Raw genomic sequence first — 27,967 nt, forward strand, 5'->3', positions numbered from 1 at the left:
TGGTAGTCCCCTATCCTTCCCTTGATAAGTCCTGAAGCAGCAAGAAAGATCTAGGGCATGCATGTGATCTGCAATGGTTGCATGTTTTGAAAAGGTGATGTGTCTCAGTAGCCACCAGGAGTTGGAAGTCCTCAAGCGAAATGAGTGGGGTATTAGAGGGTTCTCAAAATTCAAAGTCAATTTTGCATAGGGATTGAATAGAAACGGTGGGGAGGGGTGAATCCAAACCCCCAAGAACAGTGGTTACAACTCAATACTCAGTTTGATGACTGATATCTGATGCTTGGCATATGTAAGTAAGTACATGGTAATCCATGAACACTGACTGAGACTGCAAAGTTAAGATTGGCACTATAGGCCATAATAGTTTATCAACACCTGGTGTCTTGTGACCACTAACAGAGAGTCTCAAAAATGTCACTAGATACATACTGCAATGCAATAACAGTGGGTAATGTAATACTGTAAATAAAATGCTAATCAACGCCCAGAAGAAAAATTAAAATGCAGTTTCGTCAAATGTATGTAAATGTATATGACTTTAACTTAAAATTTTCAGAACAAATTGCAAAATAAATTTCAACTGTACAAAAAGTAACCATCAGGCACATGCTATTTAACAGGAGAGAAATTTAAATGCATAGTTCCTTCCTATCATAATTAGAATCTTAAACAAAAATATTAATTGCCATATTCATATTACAAACCATAAATGCAAATTCTTGCCTCAAAACTTTAAGAATGCTATAAAAATATTATAACAGAATAAAGAAAATGACAATGTCAAGCAGATGCTGATCAACAAACAGAAGCAAACTTTTAAATATACGTTTTTAACAAGTCATAACTTTAACCTGGTGACTATCAAACCTCATATACAAACTTCAACAGCCAACTGTTTTCTCATAAATTCCCCCAAAAATCAGTACAATTGGAAAGAACAGTACCATGAACAGTACATCGTTTGCCTTCTTAGTTTAATAGTCTTCTCTGTAGGCATTATTTGTACAGCATGCTGGACTCCTGGAGACTACTGAACAAAGGGTCTCAATGACCTGGACTTTTCATCACGCTATGCGGTCTTGAACTAAATTTACTGTGCAAAAACCATTATTTTCTTATTATTCTTACTGTGAGAGTGATTGCTCACATTTAGATCCAATAATCCAAGTATCAAGGGGTTTCTTTATCACCCCAAGTATAAGTCATCCATAAAGTTTGGTCAATGATCTTTCTTTTGTTGTTTCTGTTGTTGTAGGGTTTAACACCATTTTTCAGCACACAATAGGCCATACATGGCGGTCAGTATTAATGGTGGAGGAAGAACCTGGGAAAACCCCGAAAGAACCACAGACCCATGAGAAGCTACTGGCAAGCTTTCTCATATACCCACATTGGCTGAATCAGAGGCTCAAACCCATGCAGACAGAGGTGATATGGCAGTGATCCATAACGGAGAGCACTTTAGATCACTCGGCCACTCAGGGCCCCGGTCAATGATCTTAATCCACAACAAATTATTCTGCAAAACCTGTCTTCCTTTGAACCTCAATGGCCCTGACCTTTGACCATTTGGTCTAAAAAATCAACATGCTTCTTCTATACCAGAAGTGTAAACCCTTTACAAACTTTGATCAAGGTATGTTGTCTATAACTAACGTTATTATGCATAAAAACTTTTAGTTTGATTGATCCTGACCTTTGAAATTTTGACCTTGAAATCAATGTTTCTTTCTCACCAAATATTTTTGGTGACTTATGTTTTCAAAGGTCCATGATGGTCCAGATCATGTATATATTATGTTTGGAGTGGAAACAGCAGGTTTAAAGTCTTGAAATATATGGCCGCTTATCTAATAATATATTAAGAAGCAGGTTTGTAAACTAAATTAATAAATTCTGGTTTCAAACCTAGCCCTTGTTATCTTAATGGTATTAGCATTTAGAGTGCCACTTTTTCATAAACTTGGGTATCATTTTAATATGGAGAAATTTTCTTTACAAGTTATCCCCATCATAAGCCAAGAACTACAGAATTTTAAATTTTTTGTCTGGTCAAACAGTATTATGCTCACTCAAGTCAATGGCATATTCATTAATGACCTGTGGATATTATATATGGTAAGGAATTACTTATCACAATATATTACTAACTTGCATTTGAAAGAAATATTCTAAGTGCCAATGCTGCTTCTAACCAATTTTTACATAACAAATACCTCTTTAATAAAAGTATAAAGCACATAATATTGAGACCTGATTGGTTACAATTTAATTGGGGTCTTGATCAGATAATCTTCCCATTCATTTGACCAATCGGAAATCTTCCATTTGATAGGTACCCTCATGTAGTCTATGACAATGTATCAATAAAACTAAACAGTCTTGATAATACAGGTATCCTGAGGTGAATATAACACTGTTTAACAAGGAAATTTTTTTTATAGAATTTGACATTTTCTGGTTCTTAACTTCCAACATGTCAAACCCATGAAGGTGTCTGATCCACATTAAAATGACACAATGATTACTTAAAAGTGCCAATGTAAATGCAAAATCCCTTAGGAAACCAAGGGCAGGGTATGAAACTTCAAATTCTTGAGCTCAAAACATTGTCCCTTATTATATATTTATTTAAGGGGCCATGTAATAGAAGGATTTTAAACTAACTAGCTCACAAAGACTCTTCCATGTATAAAAATTTGCCTTCACCCTAGTTAATGTGATGGTTAACAAGTGATCATTACTTTTTGTTTTACTGGCTGACTCAATGATTTGCAGTAGACATCGTCCAAATTCCTCAATGACCATTCGCTCCTGTACAACAGGGGGCATCTTCAATCTCTCTGCTTCTTCTGCCTGGGCCATGAGGCAGGCACATGTCGCTTCCACAACCTCCGAAGTGATGAAAGAGTATGGTAACCTGTTGCAGTAAGTAAACAATATTAAGGCTGTTCTGAAAATGATTTGCAATTTGATACCTATTGTAAAATCTGGAAGAAAAATTGAAAACCAAATGGAAGGTTTGTCAAATACATAAAATACAATGCTGTTTGATGGAATACATAAATTACATGGTTGTGTAATGTGTCTGTGTGGTGGGTTAAGTGTTAAGAGATTATTTTTAGATCCACATATGGGAAATATTGGTGGCCTGGAGGGTTTAGGTAATGCCACAGTATGATCAAAAGGATTTATATAACTTGCAGGATATAATCATGTTTTTTATGCAAATATTAATATCCCTCTAAATACATGAACTTTTCATTATAAATGTAAATTCTGTTCTTCTCTTTATATCTTAACAGAGAACTGAAAAATAAAAAAGAATAATAAAAAAAAATCATAAAATAGTTTCATAGAAAATATACAAGCAAATACCTATGATGAGCATTTCTGTTAAAATGATTCTGTAGTGCTTGAAGTAAAGGGAGATAACCACTCAGAGTCTAATCATTTCCTTAGGATCAACTATACCTTGGGAGAAACAGCAATCCTCCAAGAGGTTTAGAAGGAGTAGTGATAAAAACTTGAGCTAACAGATGGACAGTCATAGAATGATGAAAGACACAACTGGCCTCCCATAAGTTCTTCTGGTCTATGCCAAGTAAAATGGGTCACAAATACATGAAGTGGTTTCTTGCTTTGTGAAGAAATTCTAACACTATCATTAGCACAGGTACCCACACTGTGACTTTATTAATTTCTGCGGTAACAACACAGCTTTAAAGCATAATTTGCTTTTAATCAGTCATTGTAGCAGGGTAAGACTGCAGCATGGTTTTCAACAATTTTTCTTGTATGCTAATTTTAGTCAACAAGGAAACTAGCAATCAGTGCCTTGGTCTGACTCAACAACGGCTGATTTAAAGTATATAATTCTGTAAAAATGAATATTTATTGCAAAAATTATTAGAAATACAACTTGAACTTCTATAATGAGATTTGAATTCCTCATGCTCAAGTAACAATTCCTCTCTAGAATTTATTTTGGACATTTGAGTATATGTTTTTTCCTCCCTGTATAATACTACAGAAATAAATGCAGCACTGTTTTTGCTGAAAATTTCATCTTTTCTTCTTTACAGATTGACAATGATCACCAGGTGGATTTGATTACTGCCCAAACTAATCCAAATCAGTAAGACATTTTAATCAGCAAATGAAACTGATCATCTTATGATTCTCCAGCAAAGTTCAAAAATTGGGACAAACTCATTTCAGTCTAATGTCAATGTGTGTGTTGGTGTGATTCAATACAATAATATCAGTTGACTTGTAACATAACTGCTTAAGAAAAGCACAAATCAAAAGGTTTTACTTTTGAAAAATTGTGCTTTCCAGGATTAAACACCTGACACAAGGCATTTTTCATATAAGGACACTGGACTAGTCCAGTATTCCTTAACCAAATCTGCAAATCCTTAGTGAAATGGGTCTGGGTCCATCTAATATTACTGAAGATGAAAAAAATTTATGACAAATAAAATTATACACAAAGAGTGATAGGATAAGGACAATGAACAGTTGCCAAGGAAAAAAAAACCTAAATTAATGTAAATCATATTTTAGTGAAATAAATTTGTGCAATTTTGAAATAATCAGCATATCTGCAAGCTTTCACTATGAACATTATTTCTGCAAATTCAACTTCCCCCTAAATTTACTAAGATTTTTTTCTGCATGAAAATTGTGTGATTTATACTATGTTTCAATTGGTAATTAAGCAATTCATCTAACACTAAATTAAGTCTATACATCTGTATTTTCAAATGCTCATGGCCAAAATTAGTGTCTGTCTAAGACTTTGGATGTGTTGGTTTTTGTGGTTTAGAATTAATAAAAGTAAAGAATTGCACCAGCTAAAACAAATTTTAAAAAAGCTGGTTCCAGCACAATTATTACTTACTTTTTATTTTGTGCAGTGTTATTTTAATGACATCCACGAATGAAAAAAAAACTGGTTACAGCACAGTTATTACTTACTTTTTATTCTATACAGTGTTATTTTAATGATGTCAATAAATAAATAAAAAAACTGGTTACAACGCAATTATTACATTTTATTCTGTGCAATGTTATTTTCATGATGTCAATGAATGAAAAAAAACTGGCAACAGTACAAGTATTGCTTATTTTTTATTCTGTTTGGTGTTATTTCAATGACGTCAATAAAATAAAAATAAAAAACTGGTTACAGCACAATTATTACTTACTTTTTATTTTGTAGTTATTTTAATGGTATCAATAAAAAGTTTAAATGTAAGGTAAGGTATATTTTGTATATGCAGCAGACATGAATTATGCACAGAACCAAGACTAAGTAACACTCACACGTTAAGTAGTTCCATGCAGCAACTTTGTCTTACTATTATACCATATATGTGTGTGCGATTAGGATTTTTAAGGTAGCTTTAAAAAACATTCAGTCATATCACTATGATGTCTGTAGTGTGGCAGTTTATAGTGATGTCTAGCACTGGGGCATCATGCCGCAGACATGTAACATCATGTCCCACCCAGTCACATTATCCTGACACCAGGTCGACCAGTAGTAACACTAACCTCTTAATGCTGGTCGCCTAGTGAGGCAGCTGTTAGTACCACTTTTGTAAGTCTTTGGTATGACTCTGCCAGGGTTCAAACCCATGACCTCCCGCTTCCAAGGTGGATACTCTAACCACTAGGCCACAGGAGCAGTCTTATACCATATATACTTGCTTGTAAGTCAAGTCAAATTGCAAACAACAAAGATCCTGCTCTATCTTAGCACAATGCACCTGCAGATCAGGGTATAACTTGTTTGTTCTACTCATTACTCATCACAAACTGCTCAGACCCAGATCTGATGATAGTGCGCCAGCAAATCGGGGTCTGTGCAGTTTGCAGTTTGACTTGTCTTATAAGTAAGTATATACGGTAAGTAGTGGTAGTAATAGTAGCAGCAGCATAAGCAATTGCTGTTGGTATTTTTGTTTGTCTGAGCCAGGTGTTACTCCGCATCTTTTCATGTCTCAGTCATCATCATCATCATCTCTGTATATACTTACTTTTCCCCTGTTGGAGGGGGCCGGGAGGGAAGATCAGATATTTGTGAGGACAGTCTAGATTTAGCAGCAGTCTGCTGTTGGACTCTAACTTCTGCTGCATCTGCTAAATGCATCAATGTCTTTCTTTCTGGGCTCTCTTCAAAGTTCTTGCAACCAACACACTTACAGGAACTCGAGCACATTATTTTGGCCTGCAAAATAGAAAAGTCCCATTTTTTTCACCTGAGGTTCGCATTTTCTAAGGCTTGTTTTAGAATTAAGCATAAACCTTCACAAAGGCCACATCACTTATTAAATTTTACTTGGTGAGGTCAATATAAAACACCGAACATTCTGAATTACTACCATCACCATATTTATCTTCTCACATCACATTATACAATACTGGAATATATATAAGCCCTTGAATAATCATTTAATTAGCAGAAATACTAGAAAAGCACATAAATGTGTCTGATTAGACAAAAAATTGGACTTGTTCACATTTCCCGGTGTATGTTATATTTGTATTTCATGTTAGAAGAAATGTGAGGTCTACATGTCAAATTATTGACTATTCTTTCATTTTCCCACCATGTTATAAAAAAAAGGACTTTAAAGAAAAGTAAATTAGGTAAACATAAACATATACTGCATGTAACAATATTCAAGTTTATAATTCATGAGATCATTTTCATTTACTTCTAAAGACTGAGTCTATACTGTCAGAAGTGTAATCCATAGTGATGGTGACATGTCACAATTATATAAGCACACAGTGGTAACTTAAAGCGTTCTTATGTTCTGTGTGAGGGCTATCCAATTTAAATTTTTAAGGAAGGGATGAATCACCTGTAAATGGCAGGACATGACATTGATGGCTAGCCCATCCGCCCAAGGACAAGTGAAACTATGATCTGGACAAGTGAAAATGAATTTTTCCTAGTGAAATATGTTTCTTTGAAAATACTTACCCAATCATAAGAAATCAGAAATCAGGAGAACTACCACTACCTCACAAATCAACTTTTAGCTACAGGGAGCTAAAAATTGTCTACTGCCCTAATTGGCAGTCAGGCAGAGTGATCTCCCCTTATATATATATATATATATATATATATATATATATATATATATATATATATATATATATATATATATATATATATATATATAAGACTTAGCAGCACAGTGTAAGAATATCCCACTTATTACTGGAGTGGAGGGCATGCCCCTATGGATGAAACTGGGGGGAAGCTGGGAGGGTATATGTGTATTATGATTGGGTAAGTATTTTCAAAGAAAAATATTTTATGAGGAAAAACTGAAATTGGTTTTTCTTCGAATACATTACCCAATCATATAACCTTAGGAAAATAGGTGGAGGAAGATACATCACCTTACCCCGGAGATACCTCCAGTCCCCTAAGGTACTGAGACAACTTTTAGGTAAGATGACTGGAGGAGACTCCATATGTCAGGATGCAGCTTCAAAAGGGGAAAATCCCCCCTGCCAAATCCAATGGCATGAGCAGAAGTAATAACTGGGATATTCTTACACTGCCAACAAGTCTTATACGTAAGAGGATGGAGATCACTGCCCAACTACCAAATAGGTCGGCAGACAAAATTTTAGCTCCATTTAGCTAACAGTAGTACCAGGGACGGCAGGTTTTGCAAGGCAGTGGTAGTTCTTCTAGGGTATTATGATTGGGTAACGTATCCAAAGAAGAAACTAAAAATCTTGTCCAATCAGACAAGAAATTTTCTGATGTTAGCGAACAAAAATTAGAATATTTGTAACAATTATAATGCAAATTATAAGATAAAGGAAATTAGTACTGCACACCATTTTATCCTTGAATTCCTCATTATAATTACAAGACTTCTGCTGCAATATCCAAAACAAAGTCCTACACCAAATGTACTCAGTAGTCATCGGTCTAACAGTGTATTCACACTGCCCTATTCAAACCTGATAATTTAATTAAGATCTGTAAGCCTAACAAGCATATTAGTGTAATTAAAATGTCAAATATCATTTCTGTGTGGGGTGTCATCATTATAACTGATTCGGCCCCAATCCCATCAGTAGGCGTGATGACACTGTACCCTATTTCCAAGCTCTGCAGCATCAAGGTCATTTAAGATACACCAACGTGGGTGGCATTACAAAAAAGCAGACAGATATAGCTCTACAACAATACCAAATAATCTGGAAGTTCTAGTTGCACTACAAAATACTGAGGGTAAAAATCAATTTTTGGACCCGTATTTTTTTCACCCAAAATTTGCTTGTGGTCAGAATGCGATTTTGTGTCTGGACTTCAGACCTTTTGTCCTCAGATCTAAGGCAGACCGGTCTGAACGGCACACAGACAGGTGAACCTTTGCAAAAACTAGGATAAGGTGGGCATTTGGAATAAAGAGTGGTCTCCATCGAAAATGATGGGTCCATTAAGCCAAATTTTTAAATAAAAAAATCCAACTTTTACCCTTCTGCTCATGTGCAAGCAAAATAACCAATGGAAAATGATGTTTCTAATACAACTAGGCATTAGTCTCATGGAAAATCTTTTGAAAGCTGATGTATTACGATGTATTCAGAAATAGCCCAAACAATTTCTTTCCTACGTGCATTTCAGACAAAAACGACGAAATCCTCTGGGGCCGAATGAGTTAAGAGAAGAAAGACAGAAGACAGGAAAAAAGGTTGAAAATCTATTAATAAATATGATGAAAGGGACAAACAGAGAACAGAATTTCCACCAAAATGGAGAGAAGCACTGGTGGCTTGATTTTAAAGAAGTTTATTGTTTCTGCTCCGGGATTTATACAAAATGGTTATAATATAATAATTTTAAGTTTTCTTGAAAGAAAAAAAAATAAATTATGTTTCTTTTTAAAAGCTTCTCTAATAAATGCTTCATTTCTGACAAGATGGTCTATTTTGTGTCTCTGACTCCACATTGTGTGTCTGATTTTAGTTTGTTGAATACGAGATATTAGAGAAGTGTATAATTTATTATTCCTTTCCATGCTTTTGCAAATACAGATTGTTAATGACAGTTGAAAGTGCTGATATGATCCTTTCCGTGTTTGGATACTAGTATCATTGTAGCTTCTCACCAAAACCGCAGGAATGTATCAATTTTCCAAATTTTACTGAAAATGTTTAGCAGTGTATTTAGAACTATGTCAGGTAAGTGTTTCAATAGTGGATATCATCTGGTCCAACTGAAATGTTGTGGGTTTAATCATGAGTTTTCAAATTCGCTGAGAGTGAAGGTTTTACTGTAATTTTCAGCATAAGCAGAACTGAAATTTTGAGGACCATGAGAATTTGAATGGAATACCTCAAAAACATTAAAACTACCTCAAAAACATTAAAGCTATTCATTTTTTCAATTCCCATTAGAAAAATGATTCATATTTTTCCTACATTTTGTTGTAACCTAAACTTAAACAGTGGGGATGAGAAGTCCTACCTCGTAACATTCACAATAATTCTTTAAACAGCCAGACCTCTTGCAGTTGCAGCCTTTGTTATGTTTTCTATTGGCTTCTCCATCTCTGCCTTTGCCTGAAAAAAAAACTACCATCTTGAGAAAACCCAGTTTTCAACTTTCTGTAACACCTGAAAAAAGTACACACAAACCTCGATAACTCGTGCACAACAGGATCCACAAACATTGACCACACTATAAGCCAGGGCAGGAGTTACCGAGGGACCTACAAAAATTGAAAAAAATCTGCTTAAACACTGAGAAAACCACAAAGGGGAGTTAGGGGACTGGGCTGTTTAATGACTGAATCAAAGTTTTACAATCACATCAATAAATTTGTTAATAATGCTCTATTTCTCATGAAGTTGTTCATTATTCTACATAGATAACATTTATTTTCAAAGGTCTAACATGTGAAAGATCATTCCAACTAGTTTCAGCAACCATCACATGTATGTGAGAACATCTATGTATTATGTCACTGCTTTTTGTTTAGTTGAGGAGTCTGGTTCCCAGAGTGGTATTTAACAGTATACTGCCAAATAGGGAGTCTGGTAGCAGGGAACTAGACTAACTGTTGATACACCACCAAACAAGATTCCTTTTTTTTCAAAAAGATGCAACATTTATTTACTGTCTACGTCGAAACTCAATTTTTTATTTAATTAGAACATTATTGATGTTGTGATTTCATTTGAAGTAATAATGAAACTTCTTATCATCCTTGAGGATATCTCTTAGTGCCAGTTCAGGTATTCTATGAAACGCACTTGCCCACAATGGTCCATACTTGTGAAACTAAGCTCTTTATTTTACGAAGTATTCATTTCACTTGGTTGCCTTGCTATCTTTGATCACCATTATGAATGTGTTGGTTAATATCAGGCAGATTATGTTACATACACAATAATATTTTTAACAGTGTTTGATTGAACCATGAAGTGAGTTCACCCAACAAATGACCGGTGCTCCTATATCTTAAGTTTGTAAGATGTGCATGCCTTTTAACTTTTCTTTTAATCCACCTCCTTTATTTGATTCAAAAGACATATCTAACCTAATAATACAAAGGAGGCCAGCTTTTAATTCAGTGCAACACTATAACAAATACTTCAAAAAGTCAGTTATCAAAACATGGTTGGCACTTAATTAGGTTCTCAGAGAAATGCTTGCAGACATAGCTGTTATGGTAGATTGACACATTTTACGTTGAAATACACATTGCATTTATGATGATTACACTTCAAAGGAACTAAAAGAGAATAAAAACACAAATTTCACATAACAAAAATTATTTAATTGCTTTTTAAGTAATAATGTACTTTCTACACTAGGCGTAAGTGGTATTTTCATTGTTCAAAATTTTCTTTAATATTTTTACTTACAGTGTACAAGAATGTTGTTTGGAAAGAAAATGTAACCACTTATATGACTTCTTATTAAAGGATGAAAATTTCAAAATGTTGATTAAAATTCTGAGGTCCTATCAACTGTTTTAGGCTATTAAACATATCAGTTAACAATTTTGATCATGACTCTCTTCAAGTTTTAAGAAACAGGTATAATTCTTTTGTTTTTTTCTGGCTTAAAAAAATGAAAATGGGATCCATGCCTGATCCAGCGTTTTAAGTGGTTCGCGAGTTATCAGGGCATAAGTTATAAAGGGAGTGGTGTATGTATATCATAAGGTAAACAGGCAGATTCCAGGAATTCATATCCCCCAATATTTGTTGGAACTTGATGAGTGCTAAAGCTGTCAACATTTTAGGACACTTCTGCCGGGTACCATCAATCCTAACGATCGGTTACCCAGGTACCCCGATCAAAGGGAATTTGTATTAAATGTGAACTGGAACTGTTTAGTTGCAGGTTCACACATACCATCCCTCATGAGAGGTATAAGTGTAATTATTACTAGTACAAGTTGCAAAAAAGCATAATCTGTGCATAAAAGGGCAAACTATACATAATTACAGAAAACTGTATGAAATACATTTATTTTTGCTACTTACCTGGATCTGCAGTTAAAATTTGTCACAAATTGGCTAATTCCATGTGCATTAGTACAACAGTATAGACACAAAACAAACTGATAATTATTTATACACAACACTCACTTTAACTAGTCTACATGTCTAACTTTTGTTGAATGATCGTTTAGTCCACAAATGATGAATGCTGAAGTACATAACTATGTTCCATGATTGTATCACATGTATAAACTAAAAAAATATAAATTAGTCCAAGTTTGCAAGCAAATATCTCATATCACTACATAAATCCTTAGTAGAATATGCTAAAATCCCAGTACAAAGAATTTTTTTAAATACTGACTAGGCACTGAACAGATATACTAAAATAAGTTTAAAACACTATTATTGTATTCTGTGACTAGATATATATGGTGTATGACCATTAAGAAAAGGGTGATATTTTCATAAGACCCCTAGTGCATTTTATTCATTTATCCCGAGTTCATAAAATTTAACAAGTTCAAGTATGTAGCCTGTCTGTCTTAATAGAATTCTTTCACTGAATATGTGTAAGTAAAAGGTAAACACTTGTTTATACTTAAATGGGGGAGGGGACATTAATTTAAGCAGGATAGGATAAGTATTTTTACAAAAGGCCGATTAATAATCACTGTTATATAGAGTAATTGTACTAATGCAGGCAAAACAAATATTTAACAACCAATGAAAATATACAGAGTATTTTTTTGTTAAAATTACATATTTTCCAATATTAATAACTGATATCTTGTGAGAGGCTAAAATTCTTTGAATTTTCAAAAAGTGTATATATGTAGATACAGTTCGCAGAATTAAACTGTTTGTATGCTTTATATTGCTAATCCCTTCATAGATTTTAGTATTTTTATTGGATTTTTTTCCATTAAAATCCCACTGCAAGTCCTAAAGAATGTGATCGGATGAATAGTAGGCATAAGACCAGTAGTGTTTGTATTAAAGTCTGCTGGATGATATATTTTTCAAATATTATTTTAATTATCATGGTTCTTCCTTCCTTAGCGGTTAAACCCCAAAATGGGACCATACCAGTAATGAAAGTCTACCTGTACCAACAATATTTTAAACACAAGATTGATTACTTGATTATGTAAAACTGGATAGAATTATTATAATTACAGTGCTGCTGTACGAAATGCTTCAAGCTGAAATTTTCTGCAACTAACACAATTTTATTTCCCTTTTTTAAATACAACTTAAATCACCAATCAAAATCTTAAAACAGCCTCTTGTATGATGATGCAAATCAGTAGAAAGTTTACAACAGTCTACATCGTGTTATTTATATATCACGTGACCATGCGACCAGTCTTTGCCTATGTTCAAAATGCCAGAGGTAAACGCCAATTTTAACAAGAATACTATTACAGTTTGGGATTTAGCTGCTACAAAAGCAAAAGCGATTTTGAAATTGAAAAGTAGAAAAAGTGTATCATCCAACAATAACAATCATTTTTTTTTTATGTAGACTTTCATACCAACCTTAAAATTAGTTCAAATGTTAACCAGATCAAATGCACACAATTTTCCTTAACACTTCTTGCAAAGATATTTCATCAAGAGTATATAGATTAATTGCAGTGAAACATAAAGAGAACAGTTTAAATTGCAGTAAAACATAACTCCAAGAAGAAATTCATAAAGAGATTAATTTATTGTAAGGGTGGACATCATGATGACCTGTGATGTTGACAATCTGACTGAGAAGAAAGGGTGGACATCATGATGACCTGTGATGTTGACAATCTGACTGAGAAGAAAGGGTGGGCATCATGATGACCTGTGATGTTGACAATCTGACTGAGAAGAAAGGGTGGACATCATGATGACCTGTGATGTTGACAATCTGACTGAGAAGAAAGGGTGGACATCATGATGACCTGTGATGTTGACAATCTGACTGAGAAGAAAGGGTGGACATCATGATGACCTGTGATGTTGACAATCTGACTGAGAAGAAAGGGTGGACATCATGATGACCTGTGATGTTGATAATCTGACTGAGAAGAAAGGGTGGACATCATGATGACCTGTGATGTTGACAATCTGACTGAGAAGAATCTGAAGAATTATTCTGAAAGGTTGTAAGGTTTACAGTCAATCCCATATCAGACCGAAGGCATCCACTGCCTATGCACTCTGATCTGGAATTGGAGATATATAAAGTGGTAGTCTGTTGATCAGTCATATGGCAAGTCTACCAATGACTTCCCCTACATCCAAGAGACTTACTTTTACCAACTGATGCAGAAATCACACTGTAATGACAGCATGTACCTGCCTAGGCATAATTCCCACAAGGATATTAATTTTGTCTGGAAATGTGGCACACCCTGAAAGCAATCCTTCTGAAGCTCACCATCTGAGGAGGCTCCAGACTTCCAAACAAAGAGACAGGGAAGAAGTGCCTCCTAGACATCTGAGGTAGGCCATAACCAACAAGTTTTCTATGATGGCCATAATACAGCTCTGTGTAATGAGGTTGACACACCCTTGTAGTGCTAGGCAAATGGCCTGCATTTCTAGACTGTTCATATGGCAAGAAGATTCCTTCCAGGACCACAAACTCTTATGGCTGGCCTCTTGTGGTTCTAGGCAAGAACCAAAGTACAGATCGGGGCCATTTTTGGAACTCCAATAGAAACCTGTTGTGATCTACGAAATGAGGTGACGACATAATTTGAATCTTAATGGAATAACAGCTGAAAGGAGGTAATTGTGAAGTCTCAGAAACTGGAGAAGTCTCATAGGAAATCTTCCAAGGGGAACAAGATCTGCTGTGTTCAGGATCCCAGACCTACCAACCATATCAAGACCCCAGTAAGGCAGTCTGTATTTTTCCTCAAGTTACATCAATTTTCAGAAATGTAGAGCAAAATATCATGTGCTGCTAATGGCAATTTAGAAAACATGCATTTGAGAAGCTTAGAAGTGTAGTCTGACATGGGGAAGGCGACATTAGGTTAAACTAAACACTCTGGCTTTAATGACCTCAAGTTCAGTTTTAGAAAGTGCAGTTACAACCACCATTGAGGTCAATGACTTCTAAGTAGCTCTCTTAACTGTATGCAACATTTATTTTCCTTTCAATTTTCATGGTGGTGGTAGAGACAAAGAGCGGAAAATGACAGGACGATATAAATCTCACTAATGTACATGGCTAAATTCTAATTTTACACAACCATAATCTGAAATTTTTTGAGCCATTTGTTTTTCTTTGAAGATTAATCAAATACGGTCAATATCCTAAATGATTATTATCGTAACAACTCTAAATTCTTTCTATTCAATCTGACATCCCTTGAGATCCATCCAAGTATAAACAGTCTCCAAATTGTCAATGACACATTCAGTTTTCTACTCTGAGTAACTAGTCTCAGCAGAGAAACTTGAAAGCAACCTGTTATCAATCTTATGACTGGCCACTGGCAAACCTAAATATATTTCTGTTCATGCAGAATTAGGAAGTGTACAAGAGACACCCTTGGCAACAGAGACTAAAGTGGACACATTGACACCGAGCCAAACATGACCAGACTTAGTTTAATCTGAGCAATATAAATTTTAATGTGTGGCAGTTGAGGTTTTATTGTATAAGCTCTCACACATTGCTAAGTTCGAATCATATGACAAGAGTAAATTATACATGATTAGTACAGCTGTGCAGCCTGGCAGCATCACTGGCCATGCGCCTCACCATTTTCCCAATGTAAGCAAAGCAAACAACACACACACACACACACACACATACTTTGTCATATTATTGTATCAGTTCACAGCATCAATGCAGACCTGCCAACCCTAACAAGACCTTATCAGTAAGTCAGTCAATTTTTTTCCACATGCCAGGCAAGTTTTTAGTAAGGGGTAGCAAAATATCATATACTGCTTCTGTCAATTGGGAAATCATGCATTTAAAAAGTTCACAAGTTATATTCAAGACTGTAAAGAACACTTAGACCCTAATTACCTCCAATATAGTTACACAAACTGCAGTTCCAAACCCTATGTAGCTCAATGGCTTCTTGCTATCTCTCAATATGATGTAATTCTTGGATTTTTATTTTATTTTACATAACAGCAGCGATCACATCTCCTGCCATGAAAAATTCAATTAACAAATGTCCAATACAAGAAAAATTATCTGTGTCCTTCTTGTGTTTTTTTCTCTCCTAGAACCTGAGCATTCATTATTATTCTTCTCTCCTGAAAATTAACACTTTCATTGAGGCTTCTTTTCCTGATGTTTTGATAACATATCGCTTGTTGGACGCCATTTCTTAAACATTTTATAAGCAACAGCTTGATCATGCAAACGTTTTGCATGGAAAAATATGTACAGTTTAAAGCATCTCAGGTACTCCTATAGAGTTAGTTGGGTTCCGTGACTTACACCACTAAATCTAATACGAAACCTAGATCCAAACCAAACACTGACAAGGCAGTATCCAGACCTTTTGCAACAATCATAGTTCCATAATTTTTGCTTGATACTGTGAGTCCTTAATTTAAAGGTCATTTTCATTAAACTTACGATCAAATCGTAAAGGTTGGCAGGACTTTCAATGCAAAGCTTTCTATAAACTCTGTTTCACCTACCAATTTTTGGATGAAATGCTAGAGGATTTCTGTCCAGACAGGACTTAATTGCTTTCGACCTTTCTTCTTCATGTTCCAGATTGTTAGAACAGCTCATACAGTTGCAATTATGACAAAACTCTCCATTGGCAAAACAATCACAGTACCTGGAAAATAAATAAGAATTATGTGAGCCACTATCCTGTGATGTCAACTTTTAAAGCTTAAACAATACAAACTAAATCTATGTTTGTTAAACACAGATGCACATACTTTAGAAAAAAATGTCGAAATGATATACATACAAATTGCAGAAAAATCTGAAAATTTCTATAATGGAATGAAAATGTAATCAAGTCATATACAAATGCATAAAAACATACATAACAAAATTTATTTGTCTACCTCAAGTGATTTTTGTTATATTGTGCTAATAATGTTCATGTAAAACAAAGTCCTTAAGTTTCAAGAAACTATAACAAATGTGTAAAAAAATCTGAAAAGCAGTTGCAATGGTCTGAAAATCTAATCAGATTATCTAGATATAAACACAAATATGTTTATACCAAATCTGATTTGTTTCCCTTGAGTGCCTTTTGGTAAATCATGCTAACGAGATCTTTTTATTCAAAAACATCCAGGTTCAATGAATTTTGTGAATTTTATCCACCACCCACTGTGGTAAGTCACCAAAAGTATACATTATAAAATCTGCTGGTGACCCTTGTGATAGAACTATTGAGTTACAAAATAGATATGACAAGTTACCAAGATTTCTGTCTCTCTCTCAAAAGTCATTAGAGTTAAAGTGCAGAAAAGAGGAAGAAATTGATCAGTGACCTTGACTGTGATAAACGAGATAGCATCAAACAGCTAAATGTGTACCATGGTTCAACCACAAACCTCAAACCGCAGTTAAGAGACACCTCAATGTGGTATGCAGCAAACCAGCTAATAATGATATATACGCAAAACCGCATACATGTTTTGTTCATAGTCTGTGGAAAGAAACAGTGTAGGGCTGAATCAAGGCTGTCATGCCAAGACATATTCACAAACCATACCAAGCAACTTTTCCCCTGCTGAATAAGAACAAACCACAAATGCAGTTTTATATTTACTACATAGCCCCTCTTTTACACTTTCTAAATATTTTCACCTTTATTGTATCAATGAAATTCAAAACAAGTTTGGATTTTCAAAAACTTGATTCACTACATCTAAATTATCTACACATGGAAATAAAAAAAAGACACCCAAGTAGTTCAAATCTGGCTGTGTGATAAAGTGGACATCAAAGAAGACACCCAAGTAGTTCAAATCTGGCTGTGTGATAACATGGTGATCAAAGAAGACACCAAAGTAGATTGAATCTGGCTGCGTGATAGCATGGACATGCAAGAAGACACCCAAGTACAGTAGTCTGAATCAGGCTGTGTGGTACAGAAATGTATATTAAACAGCTGTACCAAATGTCAGATGAAGCATGTAAGATTAAATGGGTATGTAATGATTATTGGTTACTGCCTCTATATGGGGGAAAAAATGAGTTCATATTTTCCCATACAAATGCAGTAACCTTTTTCTTAAAAATGGTTTTTATACCTCAAGCTTAAAAATAAAAAGCATGCACTAAAAGAAACAAAGTACATGTAACTGAATTTATGATACATTCCAAAATAAATACACGACCTTAGATTCATCAATACACCCTAACAATATTAATGCCCACATAGCACCGCCCAGTGACCTTTGAACTTCATTGTGTGCTTTGTTTTAGTCTACTTAAAATTACAATTTTGAGTCATATTGTGAATGAATGCACACTGGTCTGGAATGGATGGATTTTGTTTTTCTGTTGATCTCAGAATTTTGCTTTTGTTCTTGTAATGGACTGTTTTTTATATATATAATTAAGTTAATTCCATATTTTGTACATGTGATTTGAGCAGTGAATTGGCAATGAATGAATTGTTCCTCTGTTTCTGTTTTTCACTGATTGTTTGGAATCATGATATGTGAAACATATTAATTCTTTCAAAAGAAATTATTGGAAAGATGCTAATGAATAACACATTCATTTCATTTTGAGTGCAGTAAGGCTTTCAGTCGGAAATGTAGTTGAAATTACAACACAATTTCGCAGTGTGTATCAAATCTTGGAATGAATGACATCGGTCATGTCATTCAGATTTGCAGAACAAAGAAAGTACATTTTGCGTAAATTCAAGATACATAAATGTAAGTATATTTATTGCCAATTTTATTACCAGCTAAAGATGATATGTTCTTGCCCTGTCACCTGCATGCTCACTGTTGGAGGGACCCCAGCCATGACCTATAAGGCTTCCATCACTAGCCTAACACTGTATCATAATAGTTAATCAGGGAAAATTGCAAAGCAGCTATTGTGTGTGACAGTCCATATAGCCAGCAGAGATAATACTTTATCTTCATTTTGGCTTATTGACTCTGATCCTCTTACTTTTCCACCAAAACCTTCAATTGGATTTTTTTCTCGAATTTAGTGTTTTGACTGACTTGTAAAATGGTACATCTAGGATAGATATCTGATAGCCTTTGGCAACAATATGCTTTTCTATGCTATTTGTATAGGCCCTAGTGAACACAGATCATTGTCTGAACCATTCTATTTGTGAAAAGTTATAAATATTTATCTTAAATAACTCACTGTTGATCGTCACTCTCCCTGCTGCTCCAGTGTGGTGTAATTAAATCATTATTATATCAATAATGGAATCTCACACAGCTAAACTAGGTCGGCAGCGACTTGAGTCAATTAAAAAATATCTCCCTGTTCATAAATCTGTCAAGCAGCAACTACAAGCGTGTCAAGAGTCTCAGGTGGAATTAGGAGTAGGTGCAGAACAAGTATTTAAACCGGTTACTTAGGCTAACAAAGGAGTTACAAAGGCTACCAAAAGTCTTCTTCCCATGTTGGAGCAAACCACTAAAGCAACTGAAAAATAGCCGAATTAGCCGTTTTAAAGGATCTTATACCAGTGTAAAAATATTGATATTGTTGATTGTAAGTGAAGCAATTATATCATATCGTCTGCAGAAACAAGTTTGGTTACAACAACAAACGAAATATTCTGATGATGAGAATCCTAACTCATTTTGCGAATAAAATCACAAAAGATCTCGGCAGAAAAATAATTGACAAATTTATGCAAGGAAGATCATATGATCATAACCAGCATTGTAATTAATTATAGATGATGCTGAACTCGATTTTATAATTACTGATACAACAAAGAGAAACACATTTGTAAGTTGAAGTAATGTTAATTTATCAGATGGAACTAAATTAGGTACAACTGTGAGTGACACTGATGGTGAGTCACTGCAGTTTACTCATTTAAGATCTTCAATGCTCGCGTACGTTTCGATAAATTTATTATTGATGAAAAATAGATTTCCTGATGCCACTGTTAGAGTCACTACAGATTCATTTTATATCAATAAAAAAATACAGGATTGCTAGAACAATTACATAATGGCGCTGATGCATCATGGGGTGAATGGAGAATAAAACAAGAAAAGATAGTTATTCTGAATCTGCCGATATTTGAAACATGAAGGATATTTATTACAAAAATAATCAAATATCAAAATTGTCACCAGCACCATCGGTATATAATCCTGTGACCAGACATAAGACTGTTTATCTTAATGAACTGGGCCGTTCTGGTAAAACAACATGTGTGATTGAATTATTTCATGGACTTGATATAACTGTGTTAACCCCTACACATAGACTCGCTAGAGAAATGAAAGAGCAAGGAGTAAAATCTCATACTTATAGCTTTTTCTGATGGAAGGAAGATACATGGCCTCCTGAACGAATGAGTGAAAAATATATTCCAAAGATTATTATCTGAGACGAAATATGTACAGTGTTGCTGGAGACATTAAAAATATTTCTTCATTGGATGTTGACAAAAAATACTGGTGATAATGTGTGGCAATCATGGTCAACTGCCACCTTTTGTTGGATTGTCTCTGCATGAATGGTTAAAAACATTTGTTGATCATTATAAAAAAATAACTGATGATCATAAAGTGCCTGATCCAGAATTAAAAGAGCTTAAGAAATTAATCAGACTACAACCAAATAAAATTCAGTGTGAAATAATGCACGAGATAACTTCAGAAACTCCTATGAACAAATTTTTTAATTTATGGAAACCAGATGACTTGATAGTTGCAAGTAGAAAGATAGTTCGTGATACACTTCAACAACAATTATTTCTGTTACATAAAGTAAAATTTTCAAATCTATGGGTACCATTGTGTTATCGCCCAGCAGATACTCTACGGCAAAATATTGACACTGAAATTCTACGTCATGATAGTAAACAAAATCTTTCTGTTAAATGACATTGTTTTAGTTCCCGTCAGTGTTGTTGTGAGTGCGTTAACGAAGGATAAAACTCCATGGATGCTAGGATATGATGTAACGATTCATTCGTCACATGGATTAACTATTTCAGATACAAATATCTGGATTGTTGATGATCGCATCAAATGGTCAAATTTAGTTTATCTTGCAGTGTCTCGAGTCAGAAGAATATCTCATCTGCAGAGGGTTATCATAGACTTCACATAAAATAATAATCAAACTCAGGAAATCAACAATGACATAAGAATCTTGTTGTTGTTGTTGTTTTAGGGTTTAATGCCATTTTTTAGCACACGATAAGCTATACATGGCGGCCAGTATTAATGGTGGAGGAAGAACCCGGGAAAACCCCGGAAAGAACCACCGACCCACGAGAAGCTACTGGCAAGCTTTCTCACATACCCACATAGGCTGAATCCGAGACTCGAACCCACGCAGACAGAGGTGAGATGGCAGTGATCTGTAACGGAGAGCGCTTTAGACCACTCGGCCACATAAGAATCTTTTTTTAGTTACAAACAGTGTCACAAAAAAATAAGCAAGACTTTGATCTCGATGCTGAATTTATCATGACATTAAAACAACAACAGAATAATCATTGTGCAAGCTGTAAGACAGTAATGTTGTGGCAATATTAAAATAATAATCCAAGACAGTTTACCATAGATAGAATTAATTGCTGTCTTGGTCACGCATGCGAAAATATGATGCTGACCTTTCTTGAATATAACTGATGTCGAGGCACCAATTCACAAAAGTGAATGTGGTGGCAATTGTGTGTCTTCAGGAATTACTTGTAATTGTTCACGTACAAATCCACATTGAGGAGCAGTTGAATCTAATCTGTAGATTGCAGGTCTACCCATGCATCTTACCAGGTTGGAAATTTTATGTGTGGTCACACTCTAAATAGAATCAGTTGCTCTTTTTTTTTACCCCCTTCAAGTTCACCAGGATCATATAAATATCTTACAGTTACATTACCTAGTACTGGTTGTTTTGAAAGAAGTCATGTCATTGTATTGGTAAATGTTTTTTTTTTGTGATCTCATTAATGGGTTTCAGAGAAATCACACAAGTAATTTCATTATTTAACGCAGCTATTACACTTGATAGTCTTGCAACCCATTCACAAGATCTCATATCTTTTTGAATTTTGTTCAGGGATATTTCCTGTGCATACTGATATCCAAATAACCATTCAGCAAGTGTTGGATTAAATCGCTCAACGATTGCCTCATCATGATGAAATGCGGCATGTCCTCGTCTGATTTTGAGATTATGTTTTTCATCAGAGATGATACTGCACCAAGAAATTCCTTGCCATGATCAACCTGTAGCAACTGTGGCCATCACAGACTGCCATGTTGATAAATTTGTTCAAACACAGATGCAACTTCAGTTGCTGTTTTAGTTGATAATGGTTCTGCTTTATACCTACTTGCAATGTCAACGCATATTTGTATGTGCACGATTGATGCCTATCAATTTTAATAGCATCATGCTGCAAAAATTAAATATCTGCCTGATAAACTTCATTGGGAGTACTGACATCAAAATGTGCATACTTTAATTTTTTTAGGTGGTGGTAGTTAAATATGCCAAATTGCCTGTCATGCTAACCAATTTGAAGCAACAGAATGTGTGACATTTGCTGCATCAGCAAGTTTACTAATCACTGCTCTACCCCTCCAATATCCTCTTCAGCAACAATAAATCGATTCCATTAGAATAATAATAATCAGTTGATTAATTACCAGATTCTAATACTACTTTACTTTACATCGCAGATTTTACTAGGAAGCAAGCAAGTTTTTCTATGACAGATTTATTTTTTTTATGGAATTTAAAGAGTGAATCAACTTCATATCTGCAATATGTCGTTGTTGTAAATCCTTATTTTTATATGCTACATCATGAATGTGACATGCTTGATCAATCGCATTTATTGGATACTCTCCAGGTCTTGGTTGATCTTGCTCATGAAGTTGGATATCAAGTCAGGATCCAGGACCACAATAATTATATGCAGGAAGATGTTTTTCTCCTGGATACTTAGCCCATGGAGCTCCTGGGAATTTTCCCAGTGAAACAGCGACATCACCACCAGTTTTCCTTGACTTGTCAAGGGAGATAAATTGGAATTTTTTTGTACCACATTTCACACACTTGCCTGTAAATGCACGCTTTTTATTTTTTGTTATTATTGTTGTTAACCCACTTGTGGGGGTGGGTACTCTGCATCGAACACAATATAAATCCATATTATTTATTATATTTGTACAACATGGATATCATTGATTTCTCAGCAACATGAAAGCAAGAGCCAGTCAAACATCATCCAGCGCTACCAAATTCTATCAGAGCAATTATCATAGGTCCATCTGGTAAGACGCAATTGTTGCTTTATCTGATGAGATGGCTCAAGTGGGATAAGTTATATTTAGTGGCACCATCTGTAGATGATCAGTAATGCTACGATGTGCTTCAAGATTTTAATGAAAATGCAAAATTGTTGGACAAGGATGGTAATGATATCTATTTTATCACCAATATTGATGAAGCCCCATCTGTAGATGACCTCGATGGATTTATTAATAACCCTTTACCTCAAAGAGTGTATGACTTTTTAGCTCTTGGAAACACATGTAGCAAAGTTACCCAGTGCAGTGTGCTATAAATAGAACACCTGTTACCTATTCGACTCCATACACATAGGCTTGCCTGTTAACTGTTACAACAATGTAGTGTATGTTACGTTTAACAGCAATTTTAACCATTTTACATTTTTGATACACATCTATTATGTATGGAAAACTTTAAAAGTCAAGTCCAATCATTACAGCTGTGTAATTATTTTTTACAGAATAATTTTTTATGTGCTTTAAAATCTTGAGAGAACTCGTTCACTGTCAAGTCAGTGAAGCCACGTGACCAAACGTAGTGGCCACTTCTCATACTAAAAATTTACAAGTTTTTGGTCCGTGTCTACATCACTAAGTCATATGAATTTGATAATTTATAAAAACTAATTGCTACCTACATCATTATCTGAGCGGTTACCTAAGTTATTGAAGCTTTCATAGTTGTGATTCTAATCGTGAAAAGTATTGAACAAAATCTGCGACCTCCATTTTGGAGATAGGAGAATACGACCCAGTTACTTTAAATAGCAGATTTCGACCAGAGCATAAACAGCGACCATGTGATCTGACATAATGGTCATTCACAGCAATGAATGAGGTATCTAACAAGGTTTCCCCGAAGGTGGCACTACGCAAACACGCTAAAAATGGCTAATGTTTACAGCCTGCATCAAAAGGCGCTTCCATGCAAATGGAGTAGAGGCGTCAAAAGGCGCTTCCATGCGACTGGAGTAGAGGTATCAAGAGGTGCTTCCACGCAAATGGAGCAGAGGCATCCAAAGGCGCTTGCATGAGGTAAAGGGATAACCTTGTAGTATACAATGATGTGATGCTGGACAATCAAATCCAGCTCAGATATTTTCTCAAGGCAGACACAAAAACACTGATGTTATATATCTTACTCTGAGATATACACAAATACCTAAAGTGAGAGATAACTGCAATATTTTAGTTGCGTTTAATGAAGTCTATACACATACTCTGCAAAATATTCATCAGACTTGGTGTTCAGGTGATATGGATATGATTAAGTTCAAAAACTTATTTTTGTGTGCACAAGCTACCCCATACGGATTTATCATGATAAATTTACATGGTCCTAGGTCACAATATTGTGTAGATCTTGATAAAATATTTGTTCTGAAACAGCAGCATACAAATTTTAAAACACAAGTGACAAAGATAAAGTAACAAAATGAGCTAACACAATTAGAGAAAATCTCGGTCGGTTAGAGGCTTCGGTTTGACACTATTGACCTTGTATTTTTATTTTTTGTAAGAAGCTTCATTTTCAAAAATAGACTCTTCTATAAAATGGTCTGTTTACCCTCCCTGCTGCTAAGGTATTTATTACTTAATGGAACACATCTGTTGCTGCCTGAAAGTAACACCAAACTGTCTTACATAATCTGCAAATCTGCCAAAACAGGGTGAGATGATGAAAAAGATAAAAGAATGAAACTAGTTTCCTACCTAGTCATTTGAAGGTCACAAAACTACTAAATATTCCCAATGATATTTCCTTCATTTTTATCTCTACTATTACTGGGATTGTTTCCAAATAAATATAAATTGTAAAACAAAGATTCTGTAACTTTTGTCAAGCAACAACTTAGAAACAACACATTCTTGGCCCATAGGTGGCAACAAATTTCAGCAAAAGCATTTATGTGGTGATTTAGAATTCTTTTAGTATGTTTTCTTACATCACCCAAATTTTAAAAATAATTGTTGGCCTTAAGTAAAAGTTTTTGTCCTGTGACCATCAACATCATGGATGAGGGAACCAACTTATCCAACATACAGTAATTAATACACATAGACCATAATATTTTTGGGACATCATATTTTCAAACTTTGTAATAATTTTAAACTGTACAAAAAAGAATTTTTTAAAATAAATTATGTTTCTCAGAAAATTCCTACATGATTACATTAAAATTAGAATATAAGCATGCTGCCTATTACATACAGCCCTATTATAAATAATGATAATTCACCTTTTCTTTCTATATCATATAAAACAGGACAGTAACTCTAGCCAATTACATCCCCTTATTGTCACCAGATGTCACTAGCTTTTAAACAAAGCAAAATAAAACATCTACAAGGGAGCTCACTTGGCAGGGTGGCTGGCAGGGTTTCTGTGTTGACTTTAATTTTATCCTGTAGTCATATGGGCCACCACCACAGGACCTACCAGATTCAGAGTTTGTGTCTGTGAAGCTAAATCTCTGATATAAAAACTTTAGAAGGTTGACTCTGCACGCCAGCCAAAAGCTTTTTATTAAGTCTCTGATCTAAACATTACACTCAAACACGAGGCTCGCAGGGCCTGCTCTAATTTCATGTGCTGAAATCCTCATTAGGCGACTCTGATTTCTGAGTGTATAACCAACTTCAGCCATGAAGACTGGACTTGAAAGGTGATATCCTGCTTCCCAGGTGTCACCAGAAGAAAGAGAAGTTTTTGTGTGTCAGGACTTGCTTCCTGAAAAAAAAGAGTCGGCTAGTTGAGGGACGAATGATATTACTGACTTGGTCTAAGTCCCTGAAGATTTTCCCTCATAAGCATGTGGGGAGCCTTCCTGCTCTTGGGATTCTCTTCACAACCAAAGGCCTAAATTCTTACAAGTCTATCCTGAAAAAAGCCAGGCATGAAGGAAACAGTCTGTGCTGGGGTAGAACTGAGGCAAACTTGTCCCTTCTAAGGGAATGTTGTATATATCTCACTGTCTCCATCTTGAACTTCAGCAGAAGAATATATTTATTAAGGTGATCAGCCTCAACATGCCATTGTATAAGAAAAAGCTCACTATGGCAGGGGTAGAATGATCTTAAAAGACTTGGGTGTGCATCAAATTGGAAGAGTTCATGAGCTGCGTGCCATTCAACTTCTTCAATCCCCCCCCCCCCGAGATTAATGGTGAAAGAAATGGGAATCATCCATAATACCAGAGTATGCTGTGGCTTATGCGTTTTGGAATGCAAACATGTACCATGTCATATCAGGTGGAGATTCACAATGCATCAGCACATATGCTATGGAATGGGAGTTCAAAAATTGCCAAAGAAGCCATGTCTAACACCAGAAATGCAACAAGAATTCTTTATTTGTTGAAGAACATTTACATAATATAACGCAAGTGTTCTTCATTGGCAAGTAAGAATATAATTCAACTTGGTTTACCTACCATGTCATGGTACTTGCTGAGTTCATTGATATACAATGACGATGATAAAGATATAAATATTTTGAAAAATATTAAGGAAAATTGGAAATTTTGATCAGCACACAAATTATCCAGACCAAAAATAAAATCAAAATTTTTGTAGCTTACAGATATTTGTTTTCATGACAGCATGTTAATAAAGCTTTATTTTACTTGTCTCATGATGGTATGTTACCAAAGCTTTATTTTGCTTGTCTCATGATGGTATGTTACCAAAGCTTTACTTTACTTGTCTCAGGTTTTGTGGCCATTTGAATTACATGTACAATAGGAAACAACCAAATTCAGTGAATTTTCTTCCCCTTCTACTGTGGTTATCTTAAACAGATTCTAAGTTATAAAGCAGAAAGGCAAAGGTGCCTGAAACCGAAACTATTTCAATATGACACACCAATAATTAGTGATTATATATAACTTTTAGCAATTTTCTTTCACTTTATCTCAAATGGCTCAAAAATTATCAAGTGGAAGGAAAAGTTTAATAAAAACATTCAACATTTAACAATGAGATTGATTCAGAAGATAAGACCCCCTATACAATGCACAACACACCTGCTAATGATGACATTTTCTTCAAAATGGCAGAAAAAAAGAAAACCATGTGTAGCTAACAATCGACAGTTATATATGAGGTATTCCAGTTTAGGGAGACGACTAAACACTAGAAAAGTCAATTATCAAAATTTAGATCTTTAAGGACAGACAGGTTAACACAACTCATGAAGAGCAAGAAGTTACAATTGAGATCTTTAAGGACAGACAGGTTAAGGACAGACAGGTTAACACAATTCATGAAGAGTAAGAAGTTACAACTGAGATCTTTAAGGACAGACAGGTTAACACAATTCATGAAGAGCAAGAAGTTACAACTGAGATCTTTAAGGAAAGACAGGTTAACACAATTCATGAAGAGCAAGAAGTTACAATTGAGATCTTTAAGGACAGACAGGTTAAAAATATTCATGACGAGCAAGAAGTTACAATTGAGATCTTTAAGAACAGACAGGTTAAAAATATTCATGACGAGCAAGAAGTTACAATTAAGATCTTTAAGGAAAGACAGGTTAACACAATTCATGAAGAGTAAGAAGTTACAACTGAGATCTTTAAGGACAGACAGGTTAACACAATTCATGAAGAGTAAGAAGTTACAACTGAGATCTTTAAGGACAGACAGGTTAACACAATTCATGAAGAGTAAGAAGTTACAATTGAGATCTTTAAGGACAGACAGGTTAACACAATTCATGAAGAGCAAGAAGTTACAACTGAGATCTTTAAGGACAGACAGGTTAACACAATTCATGAAGAGTAAGAAGTTACAATTGAGATCTTTAAGGACAGACAGGTTAAAAATATTCATGACGAGCAAGAAGTTATAATTGAGATCTTTAAGAACAGACAGTTTAAAAATATTCATGACGAGCAAGAAGTTACAATTAAGATCTTTAAGGAAAGACAGGTTAACACAATTCATGAAGAGTAAGAAGTTACAACTGAGATCTTTAAGAACAGACAGG

The 27,967-nt window shown here is 34.9% G+C and overlaps 1 protein-coding gene across 1 annotated transcript in view; it reads right to left on the reverse strand.

Moving 5' to 3' along the window:
• Nucleotides 1-27,967, reverse strand: part of LOC149803827 (protein lin-54 homolog) — a 113,547-nt gene that overhangs the window by 22,980 nt on the left and 62,600 nt on the right. Inside the window, exons 8-11 of the mRNA XM_089953645.1 lie at nt 16,165-16,310; nt 9,518-9,612; nt 6,051-6,241; nt 2,748-2,923 (exon numbers count right to left, since the gene is read on the reverse strand). Of these exons, the coding sequence (XP_089809771.1) occupies nt 2,748-2,923; nt 6,051-6,241; nt 9,518-9,612; nt 16,165-16,310 (608 nt within the window). The remainder of the gene's footprint in view (nt 1-2,747; nt 2,924-6,050; nt 6,242-9,517; nt 9,613-16,164; nt 16,311-27,967) is intronic.

Source organism: Sinohyriopsis cumingii, chromosome 3 (genome assembly GCF_028554795.1).
Source record: "Sinohyriopsis cumingii isolate HCF-2022 chromosome 3, ASM2855479v2, whole genome shotgun sequence".
Lineage (NCBI taxonomy): Eukaryota > Metazoa > Mollusca > Bivalvia > Unionida > Unionidae > Sinohyriopsis > Sinohyriopsis cumingii.